The sequence below is a fragment of the Vicia villosa genome, linkage group LG5 (genome assembly GCF_029867415.1).
Source record: "Vicia villosa cultivar HV-30 ecotype Madison, WI linkage group LG5, Vvil1.0, whole genome shotgun sequence".
Lineage (NCBI taxonomy): Eukaryota > Viridiplantae > Streptophyta > Magnoliopsida > Fabales > Fabaceae > Vicia > Vicia villosa.
The window spans coordinates 75,137,336-75,159,914 of record NC_081184.1 but is presented as its reverse complement, the minus strand read 5'-3'; the positions used below and the strand labels follow the sequence as shown (position 1 = coordinate 75,159,914).

General features: G+C 37.5%; 2 protein-coding genes across 2 annotated transcripts; both read left to right on the top strand.

Moving 5' to 3' along the window:
- The first annotated feature begins 2,978 nt into the window (after nt 1-2,978).
- On the top strand, nt 2,979-4,214 carry LOC131604852 (uncharacterized protein At4g02000-like). Its single transcript, XM_058877266.1, has one exon. The coding sequence runs from the start codon at nt 2,979-2,981 to the stop codon at nt 4,212-4,214; it is 1,236 nt and encodes a 411-aa protein (XP_058733249.1).
- Nucleotides 4,215-4,843: 629 nt separating this feature from the next.
- On the top strand, nt 4,844-6,100 carry LOC131604851 (uncharacterized). The gene has a single exon (XM_058877265.1). It carries the CDS (start codon nt 4,844-4,846, stop codon nt 6,098-6,100), a length of 1,257 nt encoding a protein of 418 aa, XP_058733248.1.
- The last annotated feature ends 16,479 nt before the right edge of the window (nt 6,101-22,579 follow it).

Below are 22,579 nucleotides of genomic sequence, written 5' to 3'. Positions count from 1 at the left end.
TTCCAAGTCAGTTGGCATGTCCGGATGTAGAACAACTCGAGGTTCGTCCCCTTCGACTTCTGGTTCAATAGTCATTGGTAAAATAGCGGGATATGGCATGATGAACCTCTGAGCACGAGCACGCACCCATTTGAGGTAAGGCTCCATGGGAATAGAGTTCCATTGTCCTAAAGTCTTGTTTTCTACTTTGTAGACACTGCCCCACGCATGTATAAACCTTTTTCGATGTCTTTGGGAATCATCTTCGTAGTCGAACACAATGACACGGATAATCATGTCATGAGGACCGTTTCTTCGTGCATATCCAAATTGGCGCAAAGCTAAAGAGGGGTTGTAAGTGATGCCTCCCCTGATACCAAGGAGTGGCACATTAGGGTACTCTCCACAATGGTCAATGAGAGTGATGTCTCTTTGAAAGAAGTTGTTCCACCGGATATCTGAATGAGACAAAGACATAATCCTACGAGACCATTGCATCCTTTGTTCGTTTCTCAACACTAATCGGGGAAGGTGTAATGTAAACCATCTAGCCAGTAGGGGTACACAGCACATAAGAGTTCCTCGTTTCTTCGTGGTACGAGTGTGTAGAGAATGTAGAATGTCTCCCAGCAAAGTAGGTACCGGATTGCGGGTTAAGAAAATGTTGATAATGTGCACACTTATGAACTGGTCGGGATTAGGGAATAAAACCAACCCATAAATCAAAAGAGCCACAACTTCTTCAAAAGCTAGGTAACTTCTGTTTTTTAGTAGTAATCGAGCCCTTTTCATTAAGAACTTACAAAGCAAACCCTTGACTCCACTCTTTGTTTCCCAATTGGACTCGATTTCTAACTTTCGTAAATGTAAGGCAGCAGCAATTACTTCAGGTTTTGGAATCTTTTCTAAACTAGTGAAAGGTAGTTGATCTCGAACAGGTAACCCAATCAGTTCAGAGAACTCTTCCAAAGTGGGTGCTAACTGGTAATCAGGAAATGTAAAACAATAATGTTCGGGATCAAAGAATTGGAACAGGACCCGTATCATGTCTTCTTCAAATTTTGAGGTAACCAAATGGAGTAGATGACCGTGCTTTTCAGTGAATTGAGCAATTCTGGGAAATTCTGATATTAAGTCCTTAAGTTCAGATGGTACTGTTGAAATGTTGATCCGGATATAATCTCTGGTAGCGGGAGCCATTACCTGTAGAACAAAGGTAAACTCTTTGATCCTTGAAATGATTAGTGAGAAAATGAAATGCTTATGATGCTTATGATGTCAAACATGTGGCACACACAAACAAATCAAACAATAGCCTTAGGTTTAAAGGCTTGCATGAGGTTCATAGGTGATACCCTCCCCACTGAAGTTGGGTTGGTTTAAACCTGTCTTAAAATAGTATTCGGGTTCTATGATCCTTGGAGACAACATCTCAATACAGCACTCGGACGGCCGATCAAAATATTCCTCGAGGATAACTAACTTCGATCAATTTCAAAGCTAGTCACTTAATAGGCCACAAGTGAAGTTCAGCTAAGGGTTCTAAGGCAAATTAATGTTTAATGACATTTCGGAAGCCTAACATACTCCTTGATCGTTTTCAAGGGATATCAGTATAGACCAAAGTGTCGCACTAACGGGGACTACCAGATCAACCATATCGGTACATGCCGTACAGTTTCCTTGGTCTATTGTCACATACTTAAGGTATCTCGAGATTCGGGTTAGAATCTTTCACACAAGCAAATACCCAAACAAACTGGCTCTTCTTTTATTTTTGAGTTTTGAAAATCAGAGAGTCGCCACTGACTTTTATTTTATCCAATTAAGGAAAGGTTTATAAAAGAAACAGAAAAAGACCTTTAAGAGATTTTGGGTTCGGGGGTAGGTTATACAAAGGGAAGGTATTAGCACCCCTTTTTATCCATGGTTATCCATGGGCTCTTAATTGCTTAGCTCACTTGTTTGAATCATTTGTCTTGCTTTGAAATGCTTGTATGTGGTATTAAAATACCTTTGTAAATTGACTTTGTAATGATCCTTGTGCGGATGTGTACAAAGTATTTTATATTTCGAAAGATGTTTTGAAAAAAAGATCTTTAACTTCGTAATGATCCTTGTTTGGATATACAAAATGTTGTCATTTTTTGGAAATTTTGTTTTGAAAAACAGTGAATATGTGAAACATTTGTTGTTTTGATTTGAGCAAGCAATTAGGAGATCTACCCTAAATTTATAAGATCTTTTCCTATTTCTTTTAGAAAATTCTCCTTTGACCGGATGTAAACAAAAGTTTGGATTTGTATTTGAAACAGTAGAATTGATTTTGAAAAGAGTAACAGAGGGATTACCCTAAGAGGTGTAAGTGTGATTGTGTTTTGATTAAGATATTTTTGTCTTTTGAAGTTAGTGATCTAACGCTTCAGTTATTATCTTTGACATACACGCAGTTTTATATGTACAGAAATTAAAGTGCGGGAATGTAAAATGCGGAAAATAAATCTACGTTATTACATGGCTTCGGGAGGGGGATTACAATAATAATCGGGAGCACGAAAACTAAAACCCTGAGCTAAATTATTACATTACTTGTGCGAGAATTAAATCTAAGCTATTACAAATTATTTACAGGATTTTGAATAAAGTAAACAAATTACGTTGAAAATAAAATCGAGGAATGGAAAGGGTGGATGATAAAGGAAAAATAAAGTTTTGAAAATAAGATAAAAATCCTAAGTCTAATTTTATTTTAAACCTAAGTTTATTCAGAAAAAGTAGCAAAGAATATGTCAAATCCTCTGCTAGGGTTTATGCCGTCCGAAACTCTGCATGGTAACTCGTTGGAGGAGATAGACTTGCAGGAACGTAGTACTAAGAAGGCCAAAGATATACATGAAACATGCATCGTGGATAACATGATGTTGGCAACAGAGAAGCAGCAGACAATGATGAAAGATGGGGACTAGGAGAAAACTCATACAAATAGATCTTACAAAGACATGGTTATGGGAGTGGAAGGTGAAGAGAATATGGGGGAGAAGGAAGGAAGCTTTGATTGGGAAGGGGAAGATGATGAAATTGAAGAAGACGGAGTGGAGGCGATACGAGTAGTGGAACAGAAAATAGGAGGCTATGATTGTCCTTTGTTTATTCTGTCTAAAGCGGAAGAGAAGAGAATCCAAAAACCATGGAAACGTGGGGTTATTGTCAAGCTGTTGGGAAGGCGAATTGGTTACAAGGCTTTGGAGACAAGATTGAAGCAAATGTGGGTGAAGAAAGGAATAATAAACATTATAGATTTAACTAATGATTATTATCTTGTCACTTTCACTCATGATCAGGACCATATGATGGCTTTGATGAATGGCCCATGGTTCATTTATGATCACTACTTAACTGTGAAAGAATGGTGTCCAAATTTTCATCCCCAGAGTGACACGATCAAATCTGTTGCAGTATGGGTGAGAATTTCGGAGCTTCCTGTTGAGTACTACGATTGTAGAGTTTTACATCACATTGGCAACAAGATAGGGAAAACAGTCAAAGTTGATAAGAATACAGTTATGCATGCTCGTGGCAAATATGCTCGTATCTGTGTTGAGATTGATTTGACCAAGTCACTTGTAGCTATGTTTATGATTCAAAATCGGTCCTATAAGGTGGAATACGAAGGATTACATTTGCTATGTACTAATTGTGGGAAGTTTGGACACTATAAGGAAGGCTGCCCAAATAAAGAAGAAACAATGGATGCTCAAGATAGAAGGAATGATGATGTTGCGGTTACGATGCAGAACGCAACTATGGAGAATACTTGTCAAAAAGTAACAGGCAACATGGGAAGTGAGGTTCAAGGCCCTTGGGTGGTGGTCCAGAAACCACGACGAACGCGTAAGAGGAAAGAAAAGGAAGGAGCTGGTTTTTCTGGTGGTGGGAAGAAGAAACAGACAAGCATTAATGAGACAGGGAACAATACTCCGATGGCTATCATGAATATTCCAAAAATAGGAGGATCACGTTTTAATGCTTTGAATGGTAATTTGGAAGAATTAATAGAAATTGATTTTGCTATAAAGAATAATAATGAGATTGGGTCCACATCCAATCATGAGAAGGAGACAAATGACAACACAATTGGAGAAAAAATGGAAAGAAATAATGCTGATATAAAAGGAAATATGGTTAATACAGATAAGCACCAAACAGGAAGGAACATTAGTGAAGATCTAGCTTAGTCATTACATTTTATGGGCATTCAGGTGGGGGATAGTGAAGTTCAGACTAGTAAAAAGAATGGAAGTAAGGTGGGGAAGTCAGGTATTAAAAAAGGACAGGAAAAAAAGAAAGCATTCACGAGTAGAACTAGTATTTTGGCAACACGTGGCGGTATTAATAATAAAGAAAAGATTAGTAGCATCAGCAAGAAAGGAATTGAAGGAATGTTTGGGACAGGTACCACAAGAACTGAGCAATTAGAGGACCAATCTAAGCTGTTCAACTTGCAGCAGAAAGACCTTTTCGTGAAATCTAAGGACCATGCCCTTCCTAACATTAATAAAAATACTCCCTTTGCTCGACTGGATGTGGCTGAATTTCATGCTCATGCAGCTGAACATTACAAAATTGATGCCTCCTGATATTTCTGAAGTGAGTGGAAGCTTTGAACATGTAAAGGAAAATTGGAATACTCATATTGATGAAACTGAAGGTGGAGAAATTATCATTGGAAGTGGAACAGAAGGAAATACTACTGGAACTGAAGCTGAGCTTACCATTGAGTTTGTTAAGGAGTCTCCTTTAGGAGCTTATGGTGATGTCTTCTCTATTGATAGCCTTTCCTATGATTAGTACATCAAACAAGATCATGGTGTGGAATTGTAGAGGTGCAGCAAGCAAATATTTTTATAGGTATTGCAAGTACTACCTAGACATGTATAGTCCCTTGATGGTTGTGATTTCAGAAACGAGATGTGATCCAAATATTCTTAAAGGCTCCTTTGAGAAATTAGGATATGATGGAAGGCTGGTAGTGGATAATAGAGGGTACTCAGGAGGCATTATGGTGGCTTGGAAGACTACTTCTATGGAAGTAAACTTTATTAGAAGTAATACGCAATTCATCCATCTTCGGGTCCAAACTGGTAGCAGACAGGAGTATTTCTTTACTGCGGTTTATGCAAGGCCGAATGAAAATGACAAGAAGCTACTGCGGGATGAGCTGAAAAATATCTCCATTAATATTCAGGATCCGTGGCTTGTAGCAGGCGATTTTAATGATGTTGCAGACAGTACTGAGAAAAGAGGAGGATTGCAAGTTTCGAATAGTAGATGTGCTATATTTCGTAACAGAATAACAGATTGTAATCTTAATGACCTTGAAACTAGAGGTTGTAGGTACACTTGGCGTGGTCCGATCTTTCATGGAGGGCAGCGTATTTATGAAAAACTAGATCGAGCTCTTAGCAATGATAGTTGGAGATGGAGTTTTCCAGATGCATATGTCAAAGTTTTGGCCCAAGTCGATTTTTCTGGTCACCATCCAATTCTGGTAGTTCCAAGTATTGAAGTGCATAATATGAATGCTAAATCCTTCCGTTTTGAAAACGCCTGGCTTCTCAAGGACACCTACCATACTATGCTTAATCATGTTTGGAATAATGATCACAGCATGCTTCACAATCTAAAGAATGCAAGGGAAGGCATTAAGGATTGGAAATTTGAAACCTTTGATGAAGTCAAGAGAAAGAAAATTGAAATATCCAGAAGGCTTGATGGCATTCAAAGAAAGTTGCAGCAGCAATACAACTATGGTGGAATGAAAAAATTAGAAAAGCATTTGCAGGCTGAGCTCAGTATTATTTTGAAGCAGGAAGAGTTAATGTGGTTTCAAAGGGCTAGAACTAATTGGTTAGCGGATGGAGATCGAAATACGAAATACTACCATATGAAAGTTATTTCTAGAAGGAAAAGAAATAGAATCCTTATGCTCAAAAATGAAGAAGGGTATTGGGTGGAAGACCATGAGAAGTTACAGCAGCTTGTTACTACCTATTTTAAGACAATCTTTGACTGTTCTAACAAGGTGTGCCCTTGGTTCCAAACAGATGTTACTTATCCTTAGTCTTAATGAGAATATTAAGTCAGAGGAAGTGAAGCATGCAATGTTTGCTATGAAGCCGTGGAAGGCCCCGGGGTCAGACGGTTTTCCGGCTGGCTTTTACCAAAAAGATTGGAATCTTGTGGGGCAGAATGTCTGTGATTTTGTGCAGCAAGTATGGACTAATCCCAGTATGATCAGTGATGTGAACAAGACTGATATTTGTTTGATTCCCAAGACTAATCAACCTCAGCTGGTTACTCATTTTCGGCCTATATCGCTTTGTAATACCATTTATAAAGTCATTACGAAAGTGATTGTGGAGAGATTAAAACCTCACATGCCTTATCTTGTGTCTCCGTTCCAAACTGGTTTTGTCCATGGAAGAGCAATTCATGAGAATATCATCATCGCAACGGAAGTTATGCACAGTATGTCTAAAAAGAAAGGTAAGAAAGGTTTTTTTGCTATCAAAATTGATCTTGCAAAGGCTTATGACAAGAATAATTGGGAGTTTATTTGGAGAACTCTTGTTGAGATCGGCATTCCAGATAATATGATTAATGTTATAATGCACGGCGTCACGAGTCTTGAAACAAATATTAATTGGAACGGGAGCAGAGGTGATTTTTTCCGTCCTCATCGTGGTATACGACAAGGAGACCCTATATCTCCTTACCTTTTTGTCCTAGGAATGGATAAACTCTCGCACATCATTGAACACGAAGTTAATCAGAAGAATTGGAAAGGTGTGAAATTAGGCAAGAATGGCTTCACTATTTCTCATCTAATGTTTGCCGACGATCTTCTTCTCTTCGGGGAAGCTACTGAGAAACAAATGTCTTGTGTCAACAAAGCTCTAAGTATATTTTGTAAGTTATCTGGCCAAGAAGTGAGCAGTGAGAAGTCAAGCATCTTTTTCTCAACCAATGTTAATAGAAACATGAAGTTGAAGTTACTGCATATGTCTGGATTTCGCGAAACAAAGAAATTTGGCAAGTATCTCGGAGTCCCATTAAATGGTAATTCCAACAGGAGGCAAGATTTCCAATATCTGATTGATCAGGTCTCGGCCAAACTAGCTAGCTGGAAATCGAGATACTTGTCTTTGGCAGGTAGAATCACCTTAGCTAAAAGTGTTATCGAGACCGTTCCTGTGTACCCTATGATGACGAATTTACTCCCGAAAGCTTGCATTAAATGGAGGGTTAGGTTTGCGAAATCTCGAGTTGATGAATCAAGCCTGTATAATGAAGTTAAGTTGGAAGATGAAGAATAATGCTCCTGACCTTTGGTGCAAAATCCTTCGAAGTAAATATCAAGCGGAAACAAATAACACTGATAGTAAGAGCAAGAGCACTGAATCCTCTATTTGGAAAGCTATAGTTAAGTTCATGCCAGATCTTCTTGAAGATAGTATGTGGCGGATCGGTAATGGAAAAACCATACATGCTTGGAATGACTGTTGGATAGATGTTGGCAAGAATATTGCGGGATATGAGTTGAACATTCCTAGTAATATTCAGAATGCAAAAATTTGCGATATTGTCGATGATACCGGTAATTGGAATTGGTCTTTGTTGGACGACTGGATCCCTGCGAGTCTGCATCTTGAAATTGAAGCAGTGCTCCCGCCTTTTGAATTGGATGAAGAGGATAAGATGCTAATTGTAGGGTCGAAGGATGGTAATTTCTCCATTAGCTGTATGTACCATAAATTACAGGCGACGGAGATTGATGGGAATGAAAAAATTTGGAGAAGTATTTGGATGCTGCGGGTGCCAGAGCGAGTGAAGGTGTTTATCTGGTTGCTTGCACATGATAGATTAATGAAAAACTCTCGCAAAAGCTTGTGTGGCATTGGTAGTGCGGATTGTCCGCTGTGTGGTGCTGTTTGTGAATCCTCGTTGCACGCTATGCGGGACTGTCCAACCGCAAGAAACACTTGGGATACGCTGATTCCAAACAATTTAGCTAACGTTTTTTATGCAGGTACCTTGCAGGATTGGATCTTTGCAAATTTGATTGACTACGGTGACAATATAGGTTGGTGCAACACATGGGCAATTGGCTGTCATGCCCTTTGGACTTGGAGAAACAAAGATGTTCATCTTGATGAGTATTCAAGACCTTATAATACTGGAAGTAACATCGAGGTTCGGGTGCAAGAGTATTCTAATGCCATTTTATGGAATTCTACTGTTATGGGCAAAAATCAGCTTATAGAAGATGTCAGATGGCTTCCGCCAAAACCCTCGTTTGTGAAGCTTAACGTAGATGGTGCATGTGGTAAAGGTAATATCTCAGGATGTGGAGGTGTTATTCGTGACGATAAAGGCAATTGGATGTGTGGCTTCTCAAAGTTTATTGGTTGCTGTAATTCGTGTGTGGCCGAGGTTTGGGGTGTTGCTGAGGGTCTTAAGCTTTCTTTCTCTAGAGGTTTTAGGAAGGTTGTTGTTAGTATTGACTCTAAATGAGTTATTCGAGAAATCTTGCATAAAGAAAACAATGGTGATTCTGATTTGGCCTTGATTCGTCACATCCGTTTGCTAATGGCCGACCATGATATCGTGATGTTAGAGCATTCCTTTCGAGAAGCAAATTGTGTAGCTGATGAGCTAGCTAAGGTTGGACGGCTTTTGAAGATTGACCGCAAGTTTTTCGATGAGGCTCCTGATTTTCTAAAGAATCTTCTTCACAAGGATCCTCTTGGCTTTTCTTCTTCAAGAATAGTTGTTTTGTAGTTTTTTCTTGTTCTTGGGCTGTGGCCCTCTTAGTTATCAAAAAAAAAAGTCTAATTTAACCTAATTAAAAGACTAAATGATAAAAAAAATCTAACCTAATTTAATTAAGTCTAAATTAAGTCTAAATTAGTTGTCAATTAATTTTAAACTAAAACTAATTTTTTTGTAATTTTTGGAATTGATTTTAAGGTTATACTAAGTTAATTAAACTAATTAATTATACTAAAAAAATTATCCTAATAAGATAATAATATTTTTTTTATGTTCAGAAATTAAGTGATAAAATATAAAACCTAAATCTAAAAGAAAACTAATTTTGAGTGATTTTGATTGGTTGATATTTAATTAAAAGTAAAAAAAATACTATTTTATTAAGATGGCAGGGGGTGTATTAAGCAGTTTGGAAATTGAACTGAAATCAATTGTTTTTGTGTTTGGGCCTTTAAAATGTGGGGTGTGAAGAGCAGACGCGTGCAGGCCCAGTCCAACAAGCAAATTTATTTTCAGATTTTTAAACATGTAGGCCCCATAACTTAAACCAGAGCCAATCACATTATGTCTTTTGTCACGCGTTCCTTCAGTACTTTGACTGGCCAATGAGGGAAAGGGAGAACGCCATGCAGGACGCTGACTGGGTTGGAACTTTGACTGGACCGGAGAAGCGTCGGAAACCTAAGTCTGATCGTCTTCTCTGGCGACTCCTTCCTTGTTCCTGCAAAAATAGCAAATATAAGTGATCAAGAGTGCTCCCTCCCCCCTAATTAGACCCTTGTGGATCGATTGGTGGTGTTTTTAGGTCCTGAAAATGGCTGTATAATGTGTTTCGAAGCTTATGAACATAGCACCGGTTGGAAATGGCAAGATGTATTTCAGGGACTTAAAGCTTCATGTTGCACGTTAAAACTACTATAAATCACTTCACAAACTCAAACCAAACGTTAGATATGATTTATATATGCATGTGAATGAGATATAGGTTCAAGAAAATTTACCAATTCGGAGAGAGTGAGTGAGGCTTCTATAAGGTGTTTAAGCTTCGTGTAAGGGTTGGGTTTTGGTATATGAAGGCTCAGAAGAGTGTTTGTGTGTTTGGTTTGGCTTGAGAATGGATGGAAAATGAGATTCGAATTTTGCAAGTTCTTTGATATTTTTTGAAAATTGGTGAGTTTCTTGGCTATTCTCTTGATGTATTTTCGTGTGTGTGTTGTTGATGAAGTGTTCTACTTCATTTATAAGCAATGGAGGTGCTGCAAAGCTAAGCTAAGAAGTATTGATTGCTTTTTGAACTTTGAATTTTTTAATATAAAAACCTTTGAATTCATTGGCCATGGCTTTGAATTTTCTTCACCCTCTTGCTCTAGGCCTGCCATGTACTTCCATGCTGCAAAGTTGAATCAATTTGGATGGCTTTAGCTTAAGAACAAAGCATTGTATCATTATCTTTCACCATTTCTTTTTTAATTAAACTACAGTAGGACAGATAGTACGACATTTAATACTGACAGTACAAATATTACATAATATAATGAAGAGTACGACAAATAAAATAAACGGTACATTATTTGAAAGCGAAAGATACGACAAACTTTAAAAATGACGATTAAAAACCCATGCTATAAATAACAACATATAGATTAACGGGAGTGTAAGCAACCCAGGTCCGCATTTTTCAGGACTATGCAGACAGAAAAAGGACATGATCACCACCAAAACAGTGATGACCATAAGAAAACACGTATCCATCCACTTTGCCATTTTTGTCGGGGAAGAAGAGAAAATAAATATGAGGTAGAAGTTTGAGAGATGAGTTGAAATTTGATGTGAGAATTTATGGAAAAAATCAGAGGTATTTATAGAGTGAAAAGAAGGATAGAGACGTTGGGGAATGAAGTGATTCCGTACAAAAAAGGAAAATTTGAGTGGTAGTAGGATTTGAAAAGAGAGATGTGTAGAATAAAGTTAGGATTTGATTTTGAAAGAAAGAGATCTGAAAAGAAAGGAAGAGATTTTGAAAATAATAGAAGAGATTTTGAAAATAATAATATATAGTACAAAAATTAGTGGGAAACAAAAACTAATAATAATTTACTTGTTACTAGTACAGTCTAAATCCCGGACTCTGCGCCTGCAAAATTTAATTTTGTTCCAATTGCGTCAGTACTATTTATCTGCAAATAAATCTCAAATAAACAGCATGTGTGAAGTGATAAACAGTACTTGGCGTTTGTGTAAGAATTAATTCAACAGCGAACCAAAATACCGTATAAGAAAAATTCTAAAAACCGAGTATTCATAAAATCAGGATATTGATGAAATAAAATCCAAGATTATATGAAACTTCCAATTTTTAGACAAATTCTGTTGCCTTCTTTTTAAAAAAGATGCGGGCAAATTTTAGGGTATAACACCCTGGCTCGAACAAATTTCACCTACACCATTTGGATCATTTGCCCTGGCTCGGACAAATTTCACCTGCACCATTTGGATCATTTGCCCTGGTTCGGACAAATTTCACCTACATCATTTGGATTATTTGTCATGGTTCTGACAAGCTTACCTGTATAATAGGAATTATTTGCTATAGTTCTAGCAAACTTTCCTGCACCAATAGGAGTCACTTGCCCTACTTCGGACAAACTTACATGCACCAATAGGAATTATTTGCTATAGTTCTAGCAAACTTACCTACATGAAAAAGATTCACTTGCTATAGCGCTAGCAAGCCCTTGCAGTTTGTAGGTAACCCACTTACTATAGCTCTAGTAAGTCGTCGCGGTTGGTATACCCACTCACTATCGTAGTTTGAGTAAGCTTATCGAAGATGGTATGACCCACTTACTATAGTTCTAGTAAGTCGTCACAGTTGGCCATACCTGCTTACTATCGTAGTTTGAATAATCCTAAAAGGATCACTTGTTTGGAGACTCACGACTCAAGGAACGGAGAAAATAGCACGTCAAATATTCACGACTCGAGGGTCGGAAAATAAACTGATCACAACACGAGGGTTGGAAACTCACGACACGTGGGTCGGAAAAATACACCTAGCACAACACGAGGGTTGGAAGCTCACGACACGTGGGTCGGAAAAATACCTATCACAACACGAGGGTTGGAAACTCACGACACGTGGGTCAGAAAAATACACCTATCACAACACGAGGGTTGGAAGCTCACGACACGTGGGTCGGAAAATACACTTATCACAACACGAGGGTTGGAAACTCACGACACGTGGGTCGGAAAACTTTTGTAGTATGAGAATGCACTAGATGATATGCATATGCTAATGCGTATGTATATATGCTGATACTGGTGTCGATCCCAAGATTTTATCTCCTTATTGAATTTGTTTAAACCATATATGCACCTACACCATGACTATGCTTATGCTGGCTTGGTAATATTTATGTATGTGGATAATGCTTATGCTCATGCATATGTTGGCTGATGTAACGAATGGAAACGAAGTAATGTATTCTATAAGACTACCTGAAAAGGTTTCAAGAGTGGATGTGAATGTTTGTCTTTAAAGAAGACTATCTGCAAAGATTTTTAGCAACGAATGAGGAATGTCTCAAAGAAGACTACCTGGAAAGGCTGAAAAAAATGTCTTAAAAGATTACCTAAAAATGTTCTTGGAAAGGACGATGAATGTCTTAGAAAAAGGTCACCTAGAAAGGTTCGTAGAAAGGATCGTAGGATTTTTCTTAAAGAAGACTACCTAAAAAGGTTCTTGGAAATAACGATGATTGTCTTAGAGAAGACTACCTAAAAAGGTTCATAGAAAAGAATGTCTTAAAAAGACTACCTGAAGAGGTTCCTAGAAAGGATCGTAGGATTTGTCTTAAAGAAGACTACCTAAAAAGGTTCTTGGAAATGATTGTCTTGGAGAAGACTATCTGAAAAGGTTCGTAGAAAAGAAATGTCTTAAAAAAACTACCTGAAGAGGTTCCTAGAAAGGATCGTAGGATTTGTCTTAAAGAAGACTACCTGAAAAGGTATGGTGTAATGTATCGACCCATGTATGTAATGCATGACTTATGTATATTTGCATGATGCTCCAATGATAGGTTGTTGATAACCAAAGCATATATAGCTCGTTGGAGTTGTGGGGGTGTGATGCTAGCGTGACTTCCCAATACCTTTTTTTTTAACTTTGAAGATCGTAGTCAGGAGAAAGATTGATTTGAGGTTGTAAAGTGTGAGAGCACCTTTCCCTTATGTTGTGCGCATTGCCCCTGGTTTGACCCTCTGAATTACTCCACGCCTCTAACCTTTTGAGGTTCTCCACGCCTTTAACCTTTGAATTGTTTACCTTATGGATTTGCTATCCAATGCCCCACTGTTTAGTAGAAAAGGATGCCTATGATCTCCGAGCCATGAAGGAAGTACCCCAAGAAATATCCTTGTTAGATGCTTCGATGTTTAGATTAAAGGGTGTGCCCTTGATCACCGCGATATGGAAGGTTATCCATGATGTTCTATCCTTTTAAGTTTCTCCCATGTTTGACATGCCCCTGCTTGTTATTGCTTCGAGGTGTTCCCCAAGTTGATTGAACTTTAGGAAGAATGCCCCTAGTGAATAAGATGTTCGATTTCATGCCCCTGCGATCCTTGAAATTTTACCCCTGTTTAGGAGAATCCTCTAGACGTGGTTCCCCCTATTCCAGAGTCTTTATTCGAAATGATCGCCTTTGATTAAACCAGTTTCAAGATTTCCTCGATGCTAAGTGTATGTTCGTAGATGGCGTTGTACCCTTTGAGAAGTAACTCCAATGCGATGTGTATGCAAGTTTTGAAATCGAAGTCCGTTATGAATTAGGACTGGATGTTTTAGAAATGAATGCTTGAAGAAGCGTAGTGATTTAGGGATAGTTTTAACAAACCTCGGAGTCGGTATAACAAAATCCTGCTTAATATGCTTTCGTGGTTAACCTTGCCTCAATTAGGACTTTTAAATGTTGTAACTTGGCCTGGTTCATGTTTTAAGAAACAAAGGATATAAGGCTCAAAACTTATTTATCCCACCCCTTTCTCCTTGATGTTCTCCAAATCCTAGGAATTCGCCTAATCCAATGATTGCGCTTTGTTTGCAAGAGAAACGCCTCAGTTTTGATGTTGAGCAGAAGCCTTAGTAAAGATTCAAGCACGGATGAAAAGTGTTGTAGAGATTCAAGCATTGATGAGAAGCTTTGATGAGTCAGCAGTCACAAGATTATCCTTGGTATTTCTACTTTGTTTTCCCCTTATTTTTGCATGAACCAATCCCTTTGAGTTTGATCCATCGGGGTGCCCTAATTTTTTCCTAAGTCATTTTTTTTGCTTTTATAGAATTTTCCATTTTGACTTAGCGGGCGCTTTCCCTCCTTTTTCTTTTGAATGCTTCTTTTGAGAGTGATCCTTGGATATTGAATGTTGTGACTACCGTATTAACTTTGATTTGCAAGCTTCGACTTTGATATGTCCTCGATCTTGAATGATGCATTGAGGAAAAAGATGTTGTGAATGTTATCTCCATTGCTTCCTCAATCTTGGATGAATGCGAGGAAGAAGATATTCTTGAACCTCTGCTTTGCTTGATCCTTATGCTTGAACCCTTGCTTGGGTTGACTGATTCTCTTGACAACCAAAGTACACCATTGAATTAATTGAAATCTACCCCGTCCCTGGTTAAAATCAAGGTTTATTTGAAAAAGTAGAAACAAACTCCAACTCCTGGCTCGAGGGGGTAACGAGGGATTAACATCCTTATATCTCCACTGTTTGGGAATTGAAACAATGCTTGTACATCGTCGGTTCGGTCTTACCTTGAAAGCATATATTTAGCTGGACTTAGTTTTTTGTCGTATCGGAACTTCATGAGTTTCCTTTGACTGAACCTCTTTTGCTTTTTCTAAGGATAGTATCACACCGTTCACAATCTTTGGAGTTTGTAGATTGATAGAGAGAACGCCTATGAACCTTATTCCCCTTGGTGTGGAGTTAACAAAGGTCGCCTTCCCTCCATCGTAGTTATGCATCTCCGTTCAGGATATTGCCCCAGTTGGACTAATTCTTGCTCCCAGGTTATCGTAAAGCGTCCTTGTAAGTTTTTCTATGTTCATAGATGAACCCCCTTATGGATAGATACCCCTTGTGTGTATCTATGAGGGATCTTCTTTGTTGAACTAATCCTTGCTCGATGATAACCTTTGTTGTATTTATGATCATGTTACGACAAGGCATGGACATGTGGCATGACGAAAGGCATCCTTTTTTTCTTTGTAGGGACAAGGTAATATTTTACTCTCCTTTCTCCCTAGTTTATAATCCTTTGGATTTTTCTTTGCGGATCTCGGGAAATCGGCTAGCACGGTAAGTACGGATGCAGGCAAAGATGCGAATATAAATGTTAATGTATGAATGCATGAAAATGCAAATGTATACATATGCGAGAGACTCCTTTTATTATAACTCTGTGTATGCAATGCAGACGCGTGATGTATAATCCTAAGGATAGCCTTAGAGGCGACATTAGACCCTAGTTAAATCCTTGCAAGAAAGATGTTATGACACATCAATCAAAATCCCTTAGATTATGGAGTATGCATAAGGTAGCGGCTGGTGACCGTTCAAGACAGTCACCAAGTCTCATGGCCATCAAGAGGTCGTTCAACGTGTACCAATGAAGTTGTCCCTCGTGGGAAGGTTCTCTATGCGGAACACAACCTATCTAAGGACGATATCGGATGGAGTGAAATCCCTACGGGCTAGGGATAAAAGATGTACAGATGGAAATCCCAAAACCCTACAAGTTAGAGGGTGTGCAGGAATAAGCACGGAGTGACCGTTCAAGACAGTCACTAGATCTCATAGCCATCGAGAGGCCAATCGAACGCATCCTAATGAAGTTGTCCTTCGTATGAGGGATGTGATTTTTTTAGAAATAGAATCCCTACAGGCTAGGGGACACGTAGATGTAAGCACGGGGTGACCGTTCAAGATAGTCACTGAATCGCATGGCCATCGAGAGGCCAATTGACGTATGCTAACAAAGATGTCCTTTGTATGAAGGATGCGTTTTTAGAAATATAATCCCTACAGGCTAGGGAACTCGTAGATGTAGGCACGAAGTGATTGTTCAAGACAGTCACTAGATCGCATGGCCATCGAGAGGCCGATTGACGTGCGTAAACGAAGATGTCCTTCATGAGAAGGGCATGCAGTTGTAAGAATACGGAGATGTGAAAAGAAAATCCCTACAGGCTAGGGAGTGCATAAATGCAGGCGCGGGGTGACTGTTCATGACAGTCATTAAGTCTCATGGCCATCGAGAGGCCAATCAACGTGCATAAATGGAGGTGTTCTTCGTGGGAAGGACATGGTCTTAGAAATAGGGTCCCTGCAGGCCAGGGAAAACGTAGGAATACCTGCAAAAATTAAAACGCAAGGCATTCGCAATATATAAATTGCACATAAGCACATAAGCCCTAGGTTCATAGGTCCGACGTACGGCTTTGGGTGCCTACCCTTCCCATTGGTATGTTCTAGAAGGTCTCATGGGGTCGTTCGTAGCCGTCGAGACTTTTTATCTCTTTGGATTTTAGAACAAATCATTTATCCATGAGGTTCGAGTTTTAGGGGTAGGTTCCCATAGAGATCAGCTAAATACCAAGTCCAGCCCTCAACAAGGTCGAGCCTCGTATCAGACCTTTCCGGATATTTAACCCACTCTGAGTGGAATTATAATAAGACTCGTAGGCGATGTAATTCCCCTCTTGTCTTAAATATAATTCCCACGCTTAGGTTTAACTGCAATTTATATATCCCAAGAATGCGATAAAATAACACAATATTCAAATAAATAAACATTTAATTGAATTGCGGTAAATAAAAGGAATTGCGGTAAATAAATATAATGCCAAATAAATAAATAAATAAGTAAATAAAATTTATATATTTATAAAAAACCATAAACCCTAAAATGGCGAATAAGCCAAACCCTAAAAAATTTGCCAAAACCCTAAATGATTCGCCAAAACCTAAACCTAAACCCTCTCAAGCCTTAGGAGCATAATAATTCACCTATAGTGTATTCCCCAGCAGAGTCGCCAACTGTAGCCACCTGCCCTAAAATTAAAGGTTTTAGAGTCGCCACCAATTCTGAAGGGCGAATAGGAAACCCTACGCAGTTAAGAGATCGGGGTAAGTTATTTTAATCAGGTCGAGGGAAGGTGTTAGGCACCCTCAACCCTTTCCTAAGGTTTTGAATTGAGGTAAGGTTTATGGCTAAAATTGATAAGGTTTAATAACTAAGGAAATAAACAGGGAAAAGATGAGATTTATGGGGAAGGGGACTCGCCTTGGTTATCCAAGTGCCTAGGTATCTCCTTAGGGAGAATCAGAGTCAACGTAGTTCGGGCACATGATTGTACGCCTTAGAATTTGATATGAATGTGTTGACGGTATTTTGAATTACCGTTTCGCAGTTTTGAAAAGTTATTTTGAGTTACCTTCGTAGTTTCGCAGTATTGAAGGGATGAAAATCTGTGGTTTGTGGTTTGATGTGTTTTAAGTGTTTAGGCGTACAACCCTGATTTAATATGTCACCGTTATATGCGATGATCAATAGATTTGATCAGTATAGCTAACAGATTAATGGGGAATTGCTGGTTACTCAGATCGATAGATTTGATCGTCGCGGGCAGCAAATTAAATGTATTTTAAATTATATTTTTTTATCTCTCGTCTAATGCGACCAATAGCTTTAGTCAGGTCGAGGAGAGAATTATTTAGGGATTAATGTTTCGCCAAATGGGTAATGGGATCGGGCAAACCCTAATGCATATAACCTTTCTAGGGTTTTTATTGTGATTTTTAATGGTTAAAACCAATTAAACAAATTAATCGAAATAATCGAAATAATCGGGAGATAGATCTTAAATCCTAATATTAACCTAATCCTAATTTTATATAACCTAATTACTATTCTAATCCTAATAAAATCACATATATTCATATTAATATGTATTTAAACAATTATATAAATATGTAAAAATAAAAATAATAAAAGAAAACCTGGGCGAGATCCTATGCAGCAGCCTCCTGAAGATCTATGGTGTGCCTTCAGCCCCTGTACGTTAGATCTGGATCATTGGAGATCCCGTGGCTGTAATGAGGGATGCATGGTGGAACTTCCTGGCTTGTACGCGCTGGAACATGCAAGAAATAATTTGCCAAAATAATAATATGGACCAAGGGATCGAACCCTGGTCTTTATGGTAAGACACTCCTCTCTCTTGCCAGTCGAACTACATTTATCAGTCATCCAACTAGCGCCCTAAATACAACATAAAAGAAACAAAGGATTAAATGCAATAGTCAAATAATATTCAATGTGGGGCCCAAGTTCTTCCATGCGTGACCAATCAGGAGAAGGATTAGAAGTTTTATGCATTGACTGGCCATTAGTAATAGAGAGAGAATTTGAAAAAAACGTTCAACCAATCAGGATGCGTCCCCTAGCCACGCGTGCATTGACCCAGTCCTCCCCTTTACCAGCGGCGGCGCCGGTCATCTTCTCCGGCGAGGAGGACGTCAGGAACCTGAAGAAAACGACCAAAACAAAGACGAAAACAACCCTGATCCGGTAAAGCATATGCTGCGAATCCAATAGTGATGGTTTCGAGACCTGAAACGGCTTATAACATGGGAACCGAACCACCACGAGCTTGATGCCCTAGCAATGGCATCTCCTGTTCTATGCGTTACAATCCTCATGCGATGGCCCTAAGCTATTCTATAGAATCTCAGAAACGCATTAATAATGTTAGTTTCATTCAAAACGCAGTAATAATAGAGATGTGAATTCAAGAGATAATACACTAATAATGTTCACGTATGAAGCGTTTCCGGAGCCTTTGGCCATTGAATGGGGTCTGGGATTACTCCTTGAGACCTTTGGAGCACGTTTGAAGTCCTGGAAAGCTCTTCAAAAGGCCCTTAAATGTCAACCCGAAAATCCAGTTTGTATGTGAACTTTTTGGAACGCAAACCCTACTCCTCCATGTCCAAATTTCGCCCCCACGTTCTCTTGTGATATGTTCAGCATATATATGTGATAGGATTAGGGTTCCAAGTTGCTTGGAAATCAAGTTGAATGGAGAGAAAAAGATTTGAAAAGATTTCATTGAGATTTTAAATAAAATCTTGCTTTTTTTGTTCCAATCTCTTTCCCATCCTCATATTTGATTTAATTGAATTTTAAGAATGATTTTATGATTAAAAAATCAAATCATATACTAATTTGATTTTTTTACTTATTTTTCTTTGATTTAATTTGTTATAAAATTAAGAAATAAATAAGATAAAAATACAAACCATGGACCAACGAAATTCCTTGGCTCTCAAGATGTTCCTTGGGCCTCTATTTGATCAAAAACAAAACCCCATGATTTAATTCATTATTTTTGGTATTTTTCTTAATTTATTTTCCATTTAATTGAATAAACTTCAAAAAAAAATTCCAAAAATATGAGAATGGTTTTAGAGGTCTTTATTTGGGTCATGAATATGTTTAAAGTGAAAATCTTAGGCTCATCACCCAAGAAACCCAAAATTCTTTACATAGGATTTCATGTATTTCTTGAAATTTGGTCAACTTGTACATCTCGTATCTCTCTCAATTTTGATCCCATAATGGTATTTTAGGACTTCTTGGAAAGCTTAAAGAATCCTCTAAATGACCCTTTTGGTTTCATTTCCATTGAAGCTTCCATGCTCCAGTTATGAGCCTTGACCCAAAAGGTGTTTTTCGTTGACTTTTTGTTGGACCTATAATCTTTTGCACCATATCTCCCAAATGAAGCATTTCTGGCCTTGGCTTGTGAGAGACAAAGTTGTAGAGAATCAAATTTCCTTCAAAATAGGCTTTGGTTGGGATGTTTTTGATGCTCCATGTGAAAGTTATGACCAGTCTAAGTTGAGTTGACTTTCTCCTATAAAAACCCTAATTTGAACCTTTGCATTTGTTCATTTCTGAGTTTTTATTAAGGGATCATGATCAACCTTTGATCAAATGATGGATATAACCTCATATACTTGATGTTGACCAAAAATCTTGAAGTTTGACTGTATTTTGACTATAGTTGACTTTTAGATCAACATAGTTGATTATTGATCATCTGATCCATCGAGTGAGCAATCCTTGAAATAGAAGCTTGACTTTTAACATGGATATGCTTTGATTCATATGTGACACCTTGAGATCCATTTGAGGCCTCAGAGACTCAAAATCCTCTGATACCCTGTAAACCCTAATTTTGAGAGGCCCTCGAATAGGAGCATGTTGCTTGAATAAACCCTTGAACCTTGAGCCATTGAAGATAAGCAGAGGAGGGCAAATTTTGGTGTATGACACATACAAATGTTTTCACAAGTAGCGCTCAACATTCCTCTTGATCAAATTTATAATAACTTGGGGAACAAACTACTTGTCCTTCTGTAGTGGTTTTTCTCATTTTGGTTGGTTGGGTTGCTTAGGTTTTATCATGATCATAAGTAGTGCATCTACCTAGATGAGTCCACATACCACTTGTTCCATTACTATACTTAATTAAGACTCCACAATATTGACATCTAGCCTTTTTTCTTATCACCTTCCACTATGGTGAAGTGGTTCCACATATCAGACCTCAATTGACTTTTTTTTCTTTGGGATGTGGTGTCAATATAACTTCATCATGAGGACTAGCTAAAGTTGTAAGACTTCTATGCTCTATATTCCCTGTCATCAATTTAATAAAAAAATGAAGATATGTGAATAAAGTGTAAAGCACCTGAATCAAATGTTTTTTAATCATATAGTAAAACAAGGAAATGTTTGAATTTGAAAGCATGGTGGTTTATGAGGTGTAATAATGTTTGCATGAATTTTTTATATATATATATATATATACTTATTTCTATCTATCAAGACTTATCTTTCATTTAAGAGTTGGACAAATAATTTGACCCTAATAAATGTGTGATTGGTTTCAATTGGACCGAATGGAACCAATAGGCCAAACTGGCTACCACTTGCAAATGCATTGCATGGATGGTGAGAGGTCACTGGTCATGATAGTGATGGCAATTGGTCCAGACCCACTGTGAAGTGTGTACATTGAAACTAGTTAACCAACAACATCACTTTAACTTATCCTTTATCTCTACATTTCCATAATTTTAGTTCATCTTTTGGATTCATCATACTCATCAAATATCTAAAAATATGCAACATTATGGTTGGACTAAAACTCTGCAACGTGTATACACATACAAAAATAATTCCATAAAAAAAATACTAATATTGATTTCATTGGGAGGGAAGTTGTAGTATATTAGGAGGGAAACTTAGAAAACTCCGCATCGGCGTTAACGTTTGTTTTTATGTTTGATGTTGTTCATTCACCTATTTATCTGCTGCATCATTGCATTGAAGCCCATGCAGATAGCAGACTTTGAATATTAAACCAAATAAGTTGTGATTTGATTCTATCAGTAATTAATTGATAATTGATCTTAACTGCAAAAAATAATCCTACAAATGAACATTATGATTTGGTTCTACTAGTATTTAACTGATCTTTACTGCAAAAACAATCCTACAATTGAATATGAGTTTAAGCCAAATGCTTTGATGTTTAAGTTCCCTGATATTCAAGGGAAGAACTATCGATGTGCAGTAGTGAAATTGCACAAGGAGATAATACCAGAGAAATGTAAGGTTCTTGTCAAGCCTAAAAGGGTAATCATCCCTATATAACTCAAATAATTCATCATAATGGAACAGAACAAACCAAAATTCACAGCTCCAAACAAATAAACGAAGTTTGGGTGTTGAAAAACACCTTCAAAATATCAATAACCAAACACAAATATGATACAAAATATACACCCTTAACCCAATAAAAGAGAATCCAAGCACAAAAGAAAGAAACCATTTTATTACCTTCAATTTTGATTTGGAGTTGTCATACCCCAAAATTTGCCCACACTTTTCAAAAATTCAAAACTATTTCAAAAATTGGGTTTTTATAAAAATCTAGGTTTCATTTACATTGATATCCTGAATTTTATAAATATTCGATTTAAAATCTATTTTAAAATATAATAGTTTACTATTAAATTGTTATATTTTAAATAGCAAAATGCTGATCGATGATTCATACACTTTCAATTGGCTTTTCAATTTGAATAAGTCATATAGCACAATTGGTAAGTAAGTAGGGTTTGCAAGTGCAAGATCTTGGGTTCGAATCTCACTCCTAACATTTTTTCCTTTTTGCTTCTAACTTTAGTTTTAATTATATTTTCATTTTATATCTAAAAATCACAAAAAAGGCATTTTTATAATTTTAATATTTAATTTTTCGTTTTTATTTTAGGTTTTTTTTAAAATAATAATTTTTAATTCAGTTTATGCATATTTTATCAAAAAGAGTCCAAAAATCCCAAAAAAAGAATTAAATCTTTTCCATTTTTGTCATAGTTGTTTCTTATTGGTCATATTGTGTCATGCTAACCTTTGATTGGTCCAAATAGTGTCAGCTTTTTCATAAAAAAAATCATGATATTATTTGATTGATTATTGGTTAATACTAATATTTTTTTTCCTTTTATGTTAACCTAATATTATAATATAAATAGGTTCTAAATGTTACACCTTGGGGGGCGGCCACTTTTCTAACCATTATTCTCTGTCACCGTAAACAATTTCCAGCTTCTCCCTAACACT

Excerpts from the sequence above, each read along its gene's own strand:
- LOC131604852 (XM_058877266.1), top strand. The coding sequence starts at position 2,979 with ATGGTTATGGGAGTGGAAGGTGAAGAGAATATGGGGGAGAAGGAAGGA.
- LOC131604851 (XM_058877265.1), top strand. The coding sequence starts at position 4,844 with ATGGTGTGGAATTGTAGAGGTGCAGCAAGCAAATATTTTTATAGGTAT.